Source organism: Gossypium arboreum, chromosome 8 (assembly GCF_025698485.1).
Source record: "Gossypium arboreum isolate Shixiya-1 chromosome 8, ASM2569848v2, whole genome shotgun sequence".
Classification (NCBI taxonomy): Eukaryota; Viridiplantae; Streptophyta; class Magnoliopsida; order Malvales; family Malvaceae; genus Gossypium; species Gossypium arboreum.
In genome coordinates, this window is record NC_069077.1 from 118,531,727 (window position 1) to 118,547,856 (window position 16,130).

At 29.6% G+C, this 16,130-nt stretch overlaps 1 protein-coding gene across 2 annotated transcripts; it reads left to right on the top strand.

The window, feature by feature from the left end:
* Nucleotides 1–2,270: 2,270 nt before the first annotated feature.
* On the top strand, nt 2,271–14,242 carry LOC108454589 (2-dehydro-3-deoxyphosphooctonate aldolase). Of its 2 annotated transcripts, none has more exons than XM_017753098.2 (15): nt 2,271–2,407; nt 2,618–2,687; nt 2,786–2,883; nt 3,036–3,132; nt 3,412–3,477; nt 4,014–4,073; nt 4,183–4,257; nt 4,389–4,473; nt 7,118–7,176; nt 7,499–7,543; nt 8,495–8,593; nt 8,810–8,857; nt 9,001–9,048; nt 12,674–12,764; nt 13,894–14,242. In XM_017753098.2, the coding sequence occupies exons 2-14, from the start codon at nt 2,652–2,654 to the stop codon at nt 12,728–12,730; spliced, it is 873 nt and encodes a 290-aa protein (XP_017608587.1). In that variant the 5' UTR covers nt 2,271–2,407; nt 2,618–2,651; the 3' UTR covers nt 12,731–12,764; nt 13,894–14,242. The 2 variants fall into 2 exon arrangements, with proteins under 2 accessions (XP_017608587.1, XP_017608595.1); XM_017753106.2 differs by having other exon boundaries at nt 2,318–2,364.
* The last annotated feature ends 1,888 nt before the right edge of the window (nt 14,243–16,130 follow it).

The following is a 16,130-nucleotide window of genomic DNA, read 5'->3' on the forward strand; positions in this document are numbered from 1 at the left end:
TTTCATATATTAATGTCATGGAATTTCACAGTAATATTAGCACATTAAACACGTAATTATAACATTAATTACATAAACCCTAAGCTTACTAACTTAGGAGAAAGATGAGTATCCATGATACTCACCTCAATGGATGCTCTACAATGCTTAATTAAGCTTCCATAAGAGTTATTCCACCATCAATCAAGCTTGAAAATTTACTAATCACCATCTCCTTATTTTCCATAAACTATATATATATATATATATATATATATATTCAAAATTAATATAAATTCATTCTAAGCTTTCTTAAAGTAACATTTACAAAATTTAACTTAGGAGATGTAAAAAGTCATTTCATATCTTATTGAAGCTTTTTCACTCTAACTTCAACTTCTCGAATAAAAACTCTATATACCCTAAACTTCTGTTTGAAGAAATTGATGGAGAAATTGAGCTTAAAAGGTTGTTTCCACGAAGATTTTAACAAAATCTTAACATAGGTAGTGGGAATTTTGAGATAAATTGAAAAAATAAGCAAGAAGATGGAGGGGAGGGGGGAGGAATGTGGCTTATCCCCACAGAAATATCAACATGTGGGCCTTGGGCCCATGTCCAACAACTTAAGTCCCAATTTGTCAATTTGAAGCTCATTTTCTTAATTCAAGGTCCCAATAGCCTAAAATAGTACTGGATTTCAAATATCATATTTAAATATTATTTTCATCATAAAAGTTTCGAGAATTGACCAAATTACCATTTTACGTCAACATTACCATTTTGCCCCTTCTTGCATTTTCTAGCTATTTCTTTTGAAGATTTAGTACTTAGAATGATTCAAGTTCATAAATCATACTAAATCTTTAATAGAATTCCATGAGTGATAAAAGTTGCACTTCTTCTCTTCTTTTTTTGTAAAAATAAGAAAATTAGAATTTAGTCCCTATACTTCTTAAATTTTATAATTTAGTCCCAAAAGTGATCTTCATAAAAAAAAATTCACATTCCAATCCATTTCATGTCAAACAATTCATAATAATTAATATTTTCATTTTTGGATAATTTTACAAATTAGTCCTCATACTTTTCAAAATTTACGATTTGGTACTTTCTGTCATATTTTCACCTTTACGACTCTTTTCACATAATCTCTTCTCCAATATCAATTTTCTTTCATAAAATTTCTTATCTAACTCACTCCACAAAATTTTCTCATAATTTCCTTGATATTTGAGCTCGAAATTATGTCATGTGTCATATAAAAAATTTTGAGGCGTTACATTCTCTAAAATATGACATTGATTATGAGAAGATATAATATTCTTTTACTGTAGATGCAATAACCTTTAGATATCTTATTAATCTGACAATTCATGGAAATTTAACATACGTCTAATGATAGTTGTTACAAACTTTTATATGAATCACTATATTAAAATCCTTGAAGGATTCACAATGTCAGAGGCATATAGAAATTATTTGAATATATGTGGTAAATTTGACTTGTTGTATAGTAGTTGGATGAAAATTATAAATTGATTCAAAATACCTATTTATAAAAGAATCATAAAAAAATTTGTCATGATTTTGTTAAAACTCTTGAAGAGGTTCCATCGATTCCCATAATGTTTTTATTTTAGTAAAGTCTTAAGAGAGATGATCTTATTTGGGATTGAACACAAGCTCTTATACTTATAACATAATACTCTTGCTACTAGACCAAGAGATTGTTGGCTTTCTCCTTCTTCCTTACTTTATAATATTTTTAACCTTCTATAAATAGCACATAACTACACCATATAATGAGATAAGATAAATACTTAAATAAAATAATGATTATTTAATATTTTTTAAAAATAATTAGTGCTATTTAATAAACTCAAAAATTAAATGTTCAAAAATAAGTCTTAAACATTTAATAATGAATTTAAGTTATAAAGTTTATTTGATATATTACTTAAAATTAATTAAAAATATAATTAAATTATTTTATAAATACATATTTTAAATTACAAAAAATATTCTACATTTTATCTTTGATATTTAAACATTTCACCTAATTATAAATAAGAAATCAAATTTTAAACATAAAATTTTTATAAGATAATATAATGTCAAAATAAATAAAATAAAATAAATAATTAAAATATCCTATATTAAATGATAAATGCTTATTATTAAATCATAAATATTAATTTTCAATACATTTAAATTTTTCAATGAATTGCCATACTGGGCCATACTATATGATTTTCCTTTTAAGTATTTTATCTGTTTGGCTTAATTCTAATTATTATTTTATTAAAAAAATTACTATTATCCGGAGAGGAGAGTTTTCTTAGTTCATGACTTCCCGTCCTTTTCAGCATATTTGATTCGACTGTGAGTTTCTCTTCTTTCTGTCCTCTCACCCTTTTTTTTTCTGGTAACTCTCTTTCTCTCTTTATAATTTAACTCTCTGCTTTTTTTTAACATTATTCTCTTTTTTTAATGTTCATTTCGCAATATTTTAGATCTCGGAGTTTTCTTTTATTCTGATTTATGCCATTTCTTTCTTGATACTTATCTCTCTCAATTTATTAATTCAGTGGTGGAGTTTTTTTCTAAATAATTAATTTTTTTTTATACTCGGTAGTCGGGACTGATAACTGCAGTTGCTGAAGTTTAGTATGGATTCCTCGGCTTCGCTGTTAAACAAGCTCATGGTGATGGTTCCCACTTTATTATTCATTATTATTTTTTCTTTATAACCCGAGCTAGTAGTTTCTGTTCAATAATTGTATGAATAAATGTTGAATCTCAGGGTGCGGATCCATTTTTCTTGTTAGCGGGTCCCAATGTGATTGAATCTGAAGATCACATTCTAAGGATGGCTGGCTACATCAAGACTATCACTACCAAGCATGAATTTCTTTTTACTTCCCCCCGCCTTTTTTTCTTTTTTGGAATCACTTGTGCAAAACTACTTGAGATTGATCATAGTAGAACATGTACAAAGCTATGTTTTTTTTTTTTAATATCTGAATTATATCTGCGCGTTCTGTATTTTGTAGACTTGGGTTGCCTTTGGTTTTCAAATCAAGCTTTGATAAAGCTAACCGAACATCATCAAAATCATTTCGGGGTCCTGGAATGGCTGAAGGCTTGCAGGTTCTTTTCTTTAGTTTCTTTACTTTATTACATATCATGGCTGCTTTGCTTACATTGCATGCTACATGGTTGCTTGACATGGATCTGCAGAGTTTGTTTTTCTAATTTTGTTATTGAGCTTAGGATGTATTTCTACATATGGTAGAGTTTTGCTTTTCCTACTATTCTTTACAATTCTGGAATTGCAAGTACATTGTCTGAGGTCAATTTAAATTTTGTGCAACTTTATCTTGGATATATTTACTTAGATTAATATTTCAATTTATTTTTGGGTTGCAGATCCTTGAGAAAGTTAAAGTAGCATATGACATTCCAATTGTAACTGATGTCCATGAAACTATTCAGGTATGAGTAAACCTTGGAGGTCATCTATCTATACACAAACTTTATCATTTATTTTAAATCTATGTTCATGTATTCATTTTGGAATTTTTGTGAATGTGATTTCTTTGGATTATGTCTTTTCAAATGCATTTTGTTTCAAAAATCATCTATACATCTGCTGATGTACTTTTTATATTACCATGCATTGCTTCTGCCGTTGATGAGAAGTAATGTGGCCAATGCACTATCCTACTCTCTTAATAGGAAACCATAACTTTAGACTTAATGAACAAGCACATATATGAATCATACGTTGTTTAAAGTAGTTGTGTGATGAAATCAAAATTTCCATACCAGATCATTACTAACAACGCCTTTTAATGTTTTTGGTGGATGCTTTTTCATATTGTTAGTCTGGCCATGAACAAAATCTGACATACCAAATGAAGTAAGCATAATATGAGCCTGCACACCTTTTGCTGGACAGAAATTATTTCTTATATTCCTTCCATTTAATCTATTGTTTGGATAACTATCAAATACCCGTTTGCTTTCAGTGTGAAGCAGTTGGAAGAGTCGCTGATGTTATTCAGATTCCAGCATTCTTATGTCGTCAGGTTAACCTGATATTTATTATTAACGGCACCATTCCATGTTCATGAAAAAAAAAGTTATGATTGACCTTGGTCTATTGTTGAGAATATTTTGTCTTTGTTTGTTCGATAGACGGATCTTCTAGTTGAGGCGGCCAAGACTGGAAGAATTATCAATATTAAAAAAGGCCAGTTCTGTGCTCCTTCTGTGAGTGTTCTGCTTTTGATACTAAAACAAATTTCAAAACTAGTATTTGGAGTACAAACTCTCAAGTTTAAGTAAACTCTACTTTTCTGTTATTATACATGGCTGTTCATTGTAATTATGCATATCTGTAGGTTATGGTAAATTCTGCTGAGAAGATTAGATTGGCTGGGAATCCGAATGTGATGGTTTGTGAAAGAGGCACCATGTTTGGCTATAGTAAGTTGTTCTGGAAATTTTGACAAAAAAGAAAGAAATTATTTTGGATCTGTATTTAGGCTCTTTAGGAAGGTTTTCTTGGTTCATAACTTCATATATAGATCTATTGAGTACTTGTGTGTTGTTTGCACACTCTTGAAATAAGTAGTAATATGGTAATAGTATAGAATGTTAATGGATTCTCAAATCTTTCTGTTAATTTTCACTAACATTCTTCAAGAACTTATTTAGGAAACAATATACGATCATTTGATTCATTGAATGATGTTAAACCCTTCAAACTAAAATTAATTGGTCATAGGTGGTGGTGATGTCCAACTTGGATATAGAGCCACAACAAACTGTAGGCTAAATTTGATATAACCTTATGTCTCCCTTCACATGTAGGGCCATAAATTATTCATATGAATGTTCTTATAAACTAGACTTGAAAACAAGGCAACAAATAACATGTGATATTGTGTTAATCTATTCAATGCAACAACTAGCGAGCAATAGATGGAGGGCCCAATCTCAATATAATACATGTTGTCAAGGGCACAAGCTACAATCTAGGCTTTACAACCGTTATATTGCCTTAGGCGCAACACAAGATAGAAAAAGTCACTCAGTTGAGTGATGTAAGGCACAATAAGCATATTTGTGTATTTTTCAATGTGCGTCTATGTGTCTGTACAAGCTTAAGATATATAATTATGACAAACACTAAGGAGTGATCCGGTTTATCTAAAAAACATGCAATTTTTTGTTGGCTAATATGCATGATTTCCTTGTGGTGTCATGTCTATTGTTGAATACTCAAATATTGATTTAGTACTATCCCTTTGCATACTAATAAAGATCCTATAATGAAAAGAATAAATAAATAATATATAAATAAAAGAGTTAAAAATAAAATAAAATAAAGAAAACTTCATAGCTAGCTTTTTTCTTTCTTTTTTAATGCCTATCACATAACAAAAATGCGTGCCTCAATGACATGGCAAGTGTCTAATCTAGTGCGCCTTGCCCAAAAGCATCTTGAGTCAATTTTGTTGTCTAGGCACAAGCTGTAGATGGGTGTTTTGAAGGGGCATTAGGTATGACAACTAGAAAGTTAGTATTAGAGATGATATCATAAATGACCCCTAAAGGTTATTGTATTTGTCAATGCCGTACCTCTACTTCGAAAAAATGACTAGTTTGATACCTATACTATCAAACCGTTATCATTGTCTACTCAGGATTATATCTGTTGAATGAGTTATGATGTAGCTTTAACCAATTATGGAACATAGCATTAACACGGTTAAATATGAGTTTTGATGTGGCTTTAACCTATCAAGTCCCGTCATATGGTTGCAGGACCTGATTTATTTTTAAGTTAACATATAGAGTTTCCTTTTAAAAGAAAAAAGGAAAAAGTTATTTTTAAAATATAAGATATTTAAAAATATATTATTTTAAAAATATGTGACTCTTCAATTATAATATTTTTAAAACATTTCATTTTCAAATTAAGAAATTAATTTTAAAAATTAAAAATAGAATCATTTTAAATATAAAACTAAAATAGAATCATTTTTAAATATAAAACTAAAATAGAATCATTTTTAAATATAAAACTTTTAAATTTACTCGTTAGGAATTTATATTGTATTTTTCAAAAATATTTTAAAATTAAAAATATAAAATATGTAATTAAATTACTTTATTAATTTATTTTTCTTAAATCATTTAAAAAGGAAATTATTTAAAATTACATGTTTAAAAATTAATAATTAGTTTTAAAATAACTCTTGCTTAAAATTAATTAATTTAATTAAATTCAGGAATATATTTTAATTTAAAATTTTTATTTTAAAAATAAATTTAGATATTATAAGTACATTTAAAAGTTTTTTCAAAAACAAAAAAATTGGTTAAATACTACATATCTAAAATTTTTAAACGAGTAAATCTTTAATTTTCATATTTTGGAAATAATATTATTTATCTCTCAATATTATTTTATTTTATTTTTAAAACAATATATTATTTTAATATAATTTAAATATTTAGTATTTTAAAAATAATTGCATTTTTTATTTTTTAAAAAGTAAACTTTACGTTAATTTCTAAATAAATTGGTATTTTCCATGTGTCCGGACTTGATTGATCAAAGGTCACATTATAACTAAAATTTAATGGTGTTAATGCTAGGTACCACAATGTTAAACAGTTTCATAGTATAGGTACAATATTGAACATTTTTAAAGCAGAAGTGTTACAATGATTCAAGACATTAACCCTTAATCTTATAAAGCAACATGACTTGAGGAACATTATAGGAAAGGTGCAATCATCTCAGCCTTGCTTCCAGCATGGTAAGTTTTGGAAATTCTAATTTATAGGTTCTCATGGATTTATGTTTCTTGAACAATTGAGTGCTCATCCGTTTTCTGTATAATCAATGCATAAATAAAATATTTATTTAGTTTTTATTTCTTGTTCCGTCTTTTTGTGTTCTAATATCATTAATCAACCCCCTTTTGGTCTATCAGAATTGTATTGTAATTCAAGCCTAAGATCACCTTTACTGAATATTCGAATTCAACTTTTCGATGCATTGTTATTTTTGTTTACCCTTTTTGATTGATCTTATTGCATTTATTTTGATTTACAGATGATCTTATTGTTGATCCACGTAACTTGGAGTGGATGAGGGAAGCGAATTGTCCTGTTGTAAGCATATGGCTTATGATTGCAATTTCTATACTTTCTAATGTTTCTTTCCTCCCTGAAAATATTTAAATCATGCATTCAGACTCTCAGGGGCAGACCTGGAGCTAGGTCTGGTTGACTGTAGTCTATAATGCTTGCTTCAGTCATATGCGTTTATTTGCAATATGTCACTTCTATGTTTATTTTGAAGAGACATTACAAACAAAAAATAGTTATTTGCAGTATGACTTTTTTTTCATCTGTGTAATTTTAACAATTTTTGTTCCATTTTCATGCTGTTAACCGGTGGACTTCATTATCTGATTTAATAATTTCACTCCAGGTTGCTGATATCACACATTCACTGCAACAGCCAGCTGGAAGAAAGGTTGGGATAACTTTGAATATGACTTTTTTGTTTCCGAAACTAGAGTGTGATAGAGTGCTCTCTTGTTATGGCTATGGATGATGTTACTTGTTAACCGATATTTTGATATTGTATGGTATCTTTCAATCAGTTATGTTCAAGAAATTTGGAAGGATCTGTCACTGATTTTGAAATGGGATAGTTGACTAACATTATATATTTTTTTTGATATTTTTGCTGTAAGAACAATCAATATGGGATAGGCTAAGGAAAACGTAATTTTAAACAAAAATGGTTTTTGACATTAGATCTGCTTGTTTCATATTCATTTCATCTTTGAGTTTTGATTCGGAGTTGATGGTTATAGTTAGAATTTCTTTCCTGTGAATGTTGATACACCTAGGGCTGTTTCATACCTTCAAGATCCAGCATATTTCACAGGATTAATTAAATTTACAATGAAAATGATAATATGGATGATAAGCTGCCTTACCTATCATTTCATGTATAGTTCTTATTATTTTGCCCTTTTTATTGACCAAAGGGTAGGTTGGTGCAAACTCAAACTCAAATTTTGTCGGTGTACCTGCCATTTTCTTTATAGTACTTATTCTTTTTCTTGACCAAAGGGAAGGTCAGTGCTAATTCAAAATCACTTAATTGCGTCAGTGGCAAAAGCTCCAAAAATCACATTAAATCTTCCTATGTTGCATTTTGTTATTTGCAATTCTGTCCATTTGATATTGTGTGGCCAAAACATTGGTCTGAAATATTTGAAACAAATTAGCTTGAGGATTAATATTCTACGGTAACTTTTCTTTCATTCTCGTTTCTGCTAAATACTTTTGCTATATAGTCGGTGTTCTTTATGATATGGGTTTCCTGATCGTCATTGTTTTCCTTTAGTTTATTAGTTTGTATGGCTTCTGAGTTTCACTTTTTATCATGTTAATTCTTTTCTTTTGTGTATAGTTGGATGGTGGAGGTGTAGCCAGTGGAGGTTTCCGTGAACTCATACCATGCATTGCAAGAACTGCAGTTGCTGTTGGAGTGGACGGAATTTTCATGGAGGTATGTTTTGCTTGACTGCCTTGTGGAAAGCTGTATTATAAAGTAATTGAGAGACTAAGCTGGTGTTTGGGTTGTCTTTTACTCAACTTACAATTTACAGGCATTGATTTTTACTTTGATTATTGAAATAGCATGTGTGCAAAATACATTCTCATATAGTTTCTATGGAGATTGATTTTGGTTTTGGCGCCTAAAAGTTTTCTCTTTGATATCTAGGTGCATGATAATCCATTAAATGCACCGGTTGATGGTCCGACTCAATGGGTGAGTTAAATTTATAATTTGCTCTTGCTCAAATACTAGAACATTGTGTCTTCAGGTCAATTAATGTAGAGAAGTTATATTATCAGACCTTATTATCAAGTCATAAACTTATCAGAACATGTTTTGCTTGTTACTGGAGATAGCCACTGCGCCATTTGGAGGAACTTCTGGAAGAGCTAATTGCAATAGCTGTAAGTTCTTTTTCCATCATTGATGTGAATGGTTATGTTATACTGTTCCGATATTTGCATGGTAATTTTTTTTCTTGAGCAATTTGAATTGTTTACAAGAAATTGATATTAAGATAGAAAAGCTATGGATAGCTTGAAGCTGTGGCGGGGATGTCCTTCCCAAGCTGGTTAATAGGAACTTTCCCTCCAAATCCAATCCTCTCAATTGTGGGAGGAAAACACTCATTAACATAATTAACAATTTTATTTACAACTTTACCCGTAACCGCTTAATTTCACTCTATTTCTCATCCTTTATACCAAACACAAAGAGGAAAAATGACTGACTTCCTCCCTTTCTCTTTCCCCACTTTTTTCTCTTCCCTCTATTTTCTTTTCTACAAAACATGGTGTTAGGCTTTTCTTTTACCTTCTAACCTTTGCATTGAGTTTTGAGTTGAAATAAGAAAAATGAAATAAGAAGTAGAAATTTTAAAAAAACGTAATAAAAAACGGAACAAAACAAAACAAAACAAAAATAGATCCAGGGTAAAGTCACCAGATATGCAGACCTTTGTATAGATATGGTTGGTTACTAGGAATTTGGGTAGTAAATTCCATAAATCTTAATTAAAGGAGATGTGATATTATTGGTTTGAATAGAAACATATATATATATATATATATATACATCGAAAGAGTAAAGTGAATTTGTTGTCAAAGAGACACACAGAGAGGTAAAACTGAGATCTTTGCGTTTAGAACAAAGAGAAGGAAAAAGAATGTTGGAGGGATGAGTTGAAAAGGATATTAGAAAAGACAAAACTATCAAAGGAGGAATTATGAGCTCTTTTTTATAAATAATCTTTCTTCTGTAATCTGTTGTTTCTCAAATGGTATTGTTGGAGAAGAAGGTTATATGGTATTGGCATGAGTGACTTGAGGACTGAGAGACAGTACTTAGTTTGTTTACAAAGAATCCCGTTTATGATGTATGTAGGAGCAACCACTCTTCAACCAGAAACAAAGCCCAATTCTGATATTTGGTGAGGAAAATTCTATTGCAACCAGTCACATATTTGGAGAGATCTCAAGTCAAAATCCCACAAACTTCTAGAATTGTGTCCATAGTAATTCATAGCAATATAATTCTGTTTGCACTTTGCACGTTTTACTTGGCTATTTCTAATCTTGGGTGTCCCAAGCTTATCTGTTGATACCTAAATACCTCATCAGGTATTGTAAATGGGAGAGGTTATTTAAGTAAAATAAACTTTGCACTCTCAACAAGACTGAATTTGAGCTTTGTTAATCAACTTTGTCTTGTTTTCTAAATGGCTTTTCTTAAAATTACTCTGCTAATGATGCCAAAGTGGGAGAATATTAGAATTTCCTTATGGAAGCTTATAATTCAACTTCATCTTGTTTGCACATCTAGCCATTTAATCCTAATGGAGCACATATGAAGGGCTTATTGAGCTAAGGCCTACACTGTCATATCCCAATACGATGTGCTAAGCCCATAGTTTATCATATTAACTTAATTGGCTCTTATGCATGTTTCATGTAGTACTAAATTATAAGCTTGTTTTATTAACACATTTTCAAATATTCAAATGGAAGGCAAAAGTTTGTTTGTTAGGTAGAGATTAAGTAGCTTTTGAATTATTATTTTTTCCCCTTAACGGTCTCTAGTTAAATATGAATCCCAGCAAAAAGTAGTTGATTCTGCTTGGAGAAAGAGTTTGTATGGAACTTTTGGTTGCCATTTGGGATTTTTCTAGGTGATCTTTCAATCATTTTGACCACTTTTTGGATGATAGATTTTGAAGAACGGTAGGATGTTGTTTGGACTCTTCATTTTCTTAAAGTTCCCGTGTTTGACACTTGTGCTCTGGATATTGGGATATGACCTCCAAGGATCCTCTGAATACATGGAAAAACTTAGAAAAGAATAATCACATTGGTGTCAAATACATACATGTATCTAACACACCTAAGTTTCAGTAACATAGACAGTAGGAACCAATTTCAGAAATGTTGGAAAATATGGCTGCATGTAGGGGTGAGCAAAATTCGATTCGATTCGAAAAAATTGAAAAAACTTTCGAATTTTGAATTATTCGAATCGAGTTAATTGAATTAATCAAGTTAATCGAATCAACTCAATTTTTTTTTCAAATTTCAAGTTTGAGTCAAGTTGAATTTTCGAATTCGAATAACTCGAATCATTCGAATAAACCAAATATAAACTATATTTATTTTTAATTGTTTTAAATTTTAGGCTTTTACTTAAACCCAATTTCCCCCAAGCCTCAAAGATTTATTTTCCCAAATCCCAATTCCTCCCCCAAATCAAACCCCCAACAAATTCCAAACCCCAAATTATTTTTCTTCTTCTCTCCATTTCCATTCAATTCAAACCCTAAAATAAACCCTTCTTCCTTCTTCTTCTTCTTAATTATTTTTTAGTTGTTTACTCACTTATTTATTCACTTATTTACTTCAATTTTTTGTTGTATGAAAAAATGTTTTTTTGAAAAATTACATAAAAATAAACACCACTAAACTCATTTTTTTTAAAATTTAACTCAAACAAATATATTCGATTCGATTTGATTCGAATTCCATCTCACTCGACTCGATTCGAGAAAACTTCTAATTAAGTTAGGATGATAAAATAAGATTCGAAAATTCGATTAACTCGAAAATTTTCGATTCGATTCTATTCGATCGAATGCTCACCCCTAGCTGCATGTTAATCATTATTCTTTCAAAACTAATAGACTTTTGCTTATCAAACACCTAAACCTCCCCATTTAATTTATCTCATTTGTCTCATCTCTTGGGGGGTGACTTAAGAAAAAGGCAACAAAAAGTTTGTTTTCTTTTAAGGGATTATGGGTGACGATTTTAGTTTCCATTTAGTTACATGGGATCTGGCCAAATAACCAATGGAAGTTTCTCGTATCCCTTATGAAAGCTCTTCTTGGAAAGTGGCTTTGGAGATTTTTGGTGGTAAAAGTTTCTTTAGTTGTACTAACTGTTGCTATTTTGGAGAGATTGGTGATTAGTATTTTAAATGGTTTAGAAAGTAATGGCACTGGTTTTTGGTTTGTACTTCTTTCAAGGTGGATAGTAGGCATTCTATCTTTTCTGCTTCATGTTTACTGTGGAGATGGATTTACTTGGTGTTATTTCATATTATACAGAGTGCATATGAAGTTTTTGTTTTTTGAGATAGGATTGCTCCCTTGGCAACTTGTGAAGAATATAATTCTAGGGTAGTCTGTAGGAATTTTCTTTGGCAAGCTATTCAGAAGATAAGGGCCCTAAGGAAGGTTTTTTTCTTTTTTTTTGGAAAACATCTAAAGGCATAATTTTAACATTAATAACTTACAAAGAAAAAGTTTGTCATCTTTCATTGAGATATTTGTGGGCAAAACAGTATTACTGTCTTTGACTTATGTGCTACTCTTTTATTAAAAATAGCAGCGATATTCAGGATATCTATGATTTTGGTAATAATAACTGTTCTTGTGCATGGGTTGTTACCACTTTGATGCCTTTCAATGCAGCATTATCTTTATTTATCAAATAAGTAGGAATGTCGGTATTTATCATTTCTTCAATTGATGTTTTCCAGGGAGTAAGCAAAGGGAAGAAACGCTTCAACATTGATCTCACACCCTATTCAGGTTAGGAAGATTCCAAGAGTTGTTCGAGTGGATAAGCAGGTAATTATCATTCCATTCATGGAATTATAAGTGTTGAACTAGCCGTTTATGCCTTTTGGATATAACTCCATATAAATTATGCTGTTCTGTTTGATAATATCATTTCACTGAACTCAAATACGAGTACTTAACCTATATTCCACTTTCGGTGTGAAATAAATACTTAAGTACTTGACGTCCCAAATTTGGCATGATAATAACACAAGCCGTCATGCATTATAATTTTCATTCTAGTGATAATAATCACAATTAAACACAAATGAAGAAGAAACACCGTTCTTCTTGTTCTCTCTCTCATTTAGGCATGTAAGGAGCTTCTTAGTTTGCAGTTCGCATGAATCCTTGCATTTTTCAACAAAGAGCAGCTAAAAGCAATTGAAACTAGTTATGCTTGGTGTTTATTTATAATTTAAAAGTTCCCTCTGCACACAAAGTGAAGGAAAAAGGGCCTGAAAAGGAATCAGGAATAAATCTCCTTTTCTTAACCAAGATCAGAAGTCTCCTCTCAATTTTCTTTTTCTATTTTGATTTATTCCTTGTTCTTGGATCTTCGTTTTTTTCCCTGCTTCACATCACTACTTTGCATGGCCACTCTATGACACACACCAGAGCAGAGCTTTCATCTTTTTTCATTTGTTCTCATCTGTTTAACCTCATAATCATATCATATTTCTCCCACAGGGCAAAACACTCAATTTCGGAAAGTGAATTCATATTCTTCTTTGATTCACTTCATTTTTATGTACATTTCCGTATTTTCAATTGACTGTTATTGTCTGCATTAGTCCTGTGTTAAATTTTGACTAAAATTGGATATATTTTTATGATTTTCCACATAGATGATAATCAGTAATTTAATTGTAGGAAATGAAACCCATTTCCTGCTTCAGTTCCCCCCCACCGCCCAAAAAAAGGTGTCAAGGTGTTTGGCAGTTGAAAATAATTGTTTTTTTCCTTTTGAAATTGAACAAAATAGTACTTCAATCCTTTAATTACGTGCTTGCTGTATCCAAATCCATAAATGTGAGATTCCTTAGAATGTTTACTGGTATTAGTATTGTTGCTGCTATTTTGTAATTAAGTGTTGCTCATATTTGAAGTTTTGATATCTTGTCTTTTGGATTTTCAGGTGATTGTTTACCGTTAAAGCACGTTTAAGTAGAAACAGCGGTTGATTCTTGAATTTTTCATTGTTAGTAGGCTGTGTATGGTATCCAGGATTTTAGCCCCATTTGTGATGGAAACTTTCCTACTCTATTTATCTATGGAGGAGCAGTCATGTGTTGTTACCGCAAGTTTTTTCTTTTCTTTGTTTATTTTTATATTGGGATGGGGAATGAGGCTACTTGGAATTGAACACAACTTTCCATACCTACAAAATAATACTTCGTCATTAGGTTTCTTTGTATGGCTTAAATATGGCTATTGTAATTTATTTTCTAAAAGATTATGATTAGTAATTAAATCCTATTTTGCAATGTTCTCTACTTCATAAAGAAAATTAAACAAGAATATTTTTTTTTTAAAGTTTCGCTAGTACAAAGATAGTGCAATAACAAATATAATGTTTGATCAATTACAATGTAGAATTAAACTAATATAATGCACAATAAATAAAGAATCGGATAAAAGTCAGATTAAATTTGAAAAGAATCAAAATAGACATACATAGTTTGTGAGAGAGATTTACGTGTTACAATTGTAAATGATGAGATTCGAGAGTTTGAAGGTCAAGGTATGGGCCTCAGCCTTTGCTAGTACTGCTAATGCCTTATTGGCAGCAATAACAATTTTTTGAGTAAATTATTATATTACATAAAATTATAACCTAGTTGTACAAGAATTTACTCAATTACAATTTGTAATAGTTAAAATTCAATTCATAATTTAATTTAATAAAACTAAAATATAAACAAATTAAGATATTAAAATTTTAATAATAGTTTATGTATTTCTAGTTATATATTTTAATAATATAATAAATTATACGAAACTATTGATACTATAATGTGCATTATTATATTATATAATACTATATATATATATATTATAACTATTATTCAATTTTTGTTTAATAAAATCTATATACACTATAACTATGTTATACAATATCAAACATCTCACTATAATACAGTAATCACAAAATTACATTATATAATTGAATTTAGCTAAATATTAATATTATATCATATATGTATTAAAATTTACATTAATAATTCTATAATATATTATTATTTTATGCAAAACAATATCGTACACTATTATATATAATATACTAATAGTTATATAATATATTATTTTATTAGGCAATACTATACCATATATTAAAAATTATAATATATTAATAGTTTTATAACAGATTATTATATTATGTAATATTAAATTGTATACTATAGTATATCATCTACTATAATCTATATAATATATTATTATAGCTAACTTGATTAAAATTGATTTAACTGCTCAACTCAAATCATTTTGATCATCTTTGTTGGTTAAGTTAATTTTAATTTTAGTAGATTAAAATATTTATACTTGAATCTAAATTCAAATATATTATATACAAGCCCAAATCTATTTTATAATTTAACATAAATATTTATTAGTAATTACTTTTTGTTAATAAATTTTCAATATAATTTTATAATGTTTATAAATATATTTTCATAAAATAAAAATTATCTATTTTTATTTTTATTTTAAATGGTATTATATAATCATATTAATTATTAATGCTTGTTATGGTTGTTTAGTTATAAATTTAGACATTTTTACATTTTGGATGAAATTTATCTCGAGCTTTCGCTACAATTGTCTTAAGCTCTAATTATTATGAGTTTGAGCTTTTTGAGCTCAAGTTTTAACGAGCTTAAATTTTCTTAGACTTTGTTTTTTAGATTGTTATGTTTGAGATTTGGTATGTTGTGGTATTATGGCTCTTTTGAGCATACATGATTTGGGAAAGTAGTTTGATGATGTGTATGGAAATTATGGTAGATTTTAGAATGCTTCTTGCCTAAACAAATATTAGTGTCATAGGGTTAGAACTTTAATCTTGCAATCCATGAGGTCTTAGGTGATTTTTAGGTTTAAATCTACCTAAGTCAACCTAACTCTCGCAAAGCGAGAATTCTCCATAGAAATTCTCTTAAGACATTGAAAATAAAGTTGAATTCACTCAAAACGAAAGAGTAACAAAAGAATAGAAAATGCCACAAGAAAGCAAAGCACGCTATGTATAACACCCCAAACCTGACCGAGTTGGTTCGACCCGAATCTGGTGTGTTACATTAGCCACCGGAGTGACTCTCCCTTTAACTCCCAACCGATCCTCTAACACACCATAATTTATAGCAAAAAGTTTGT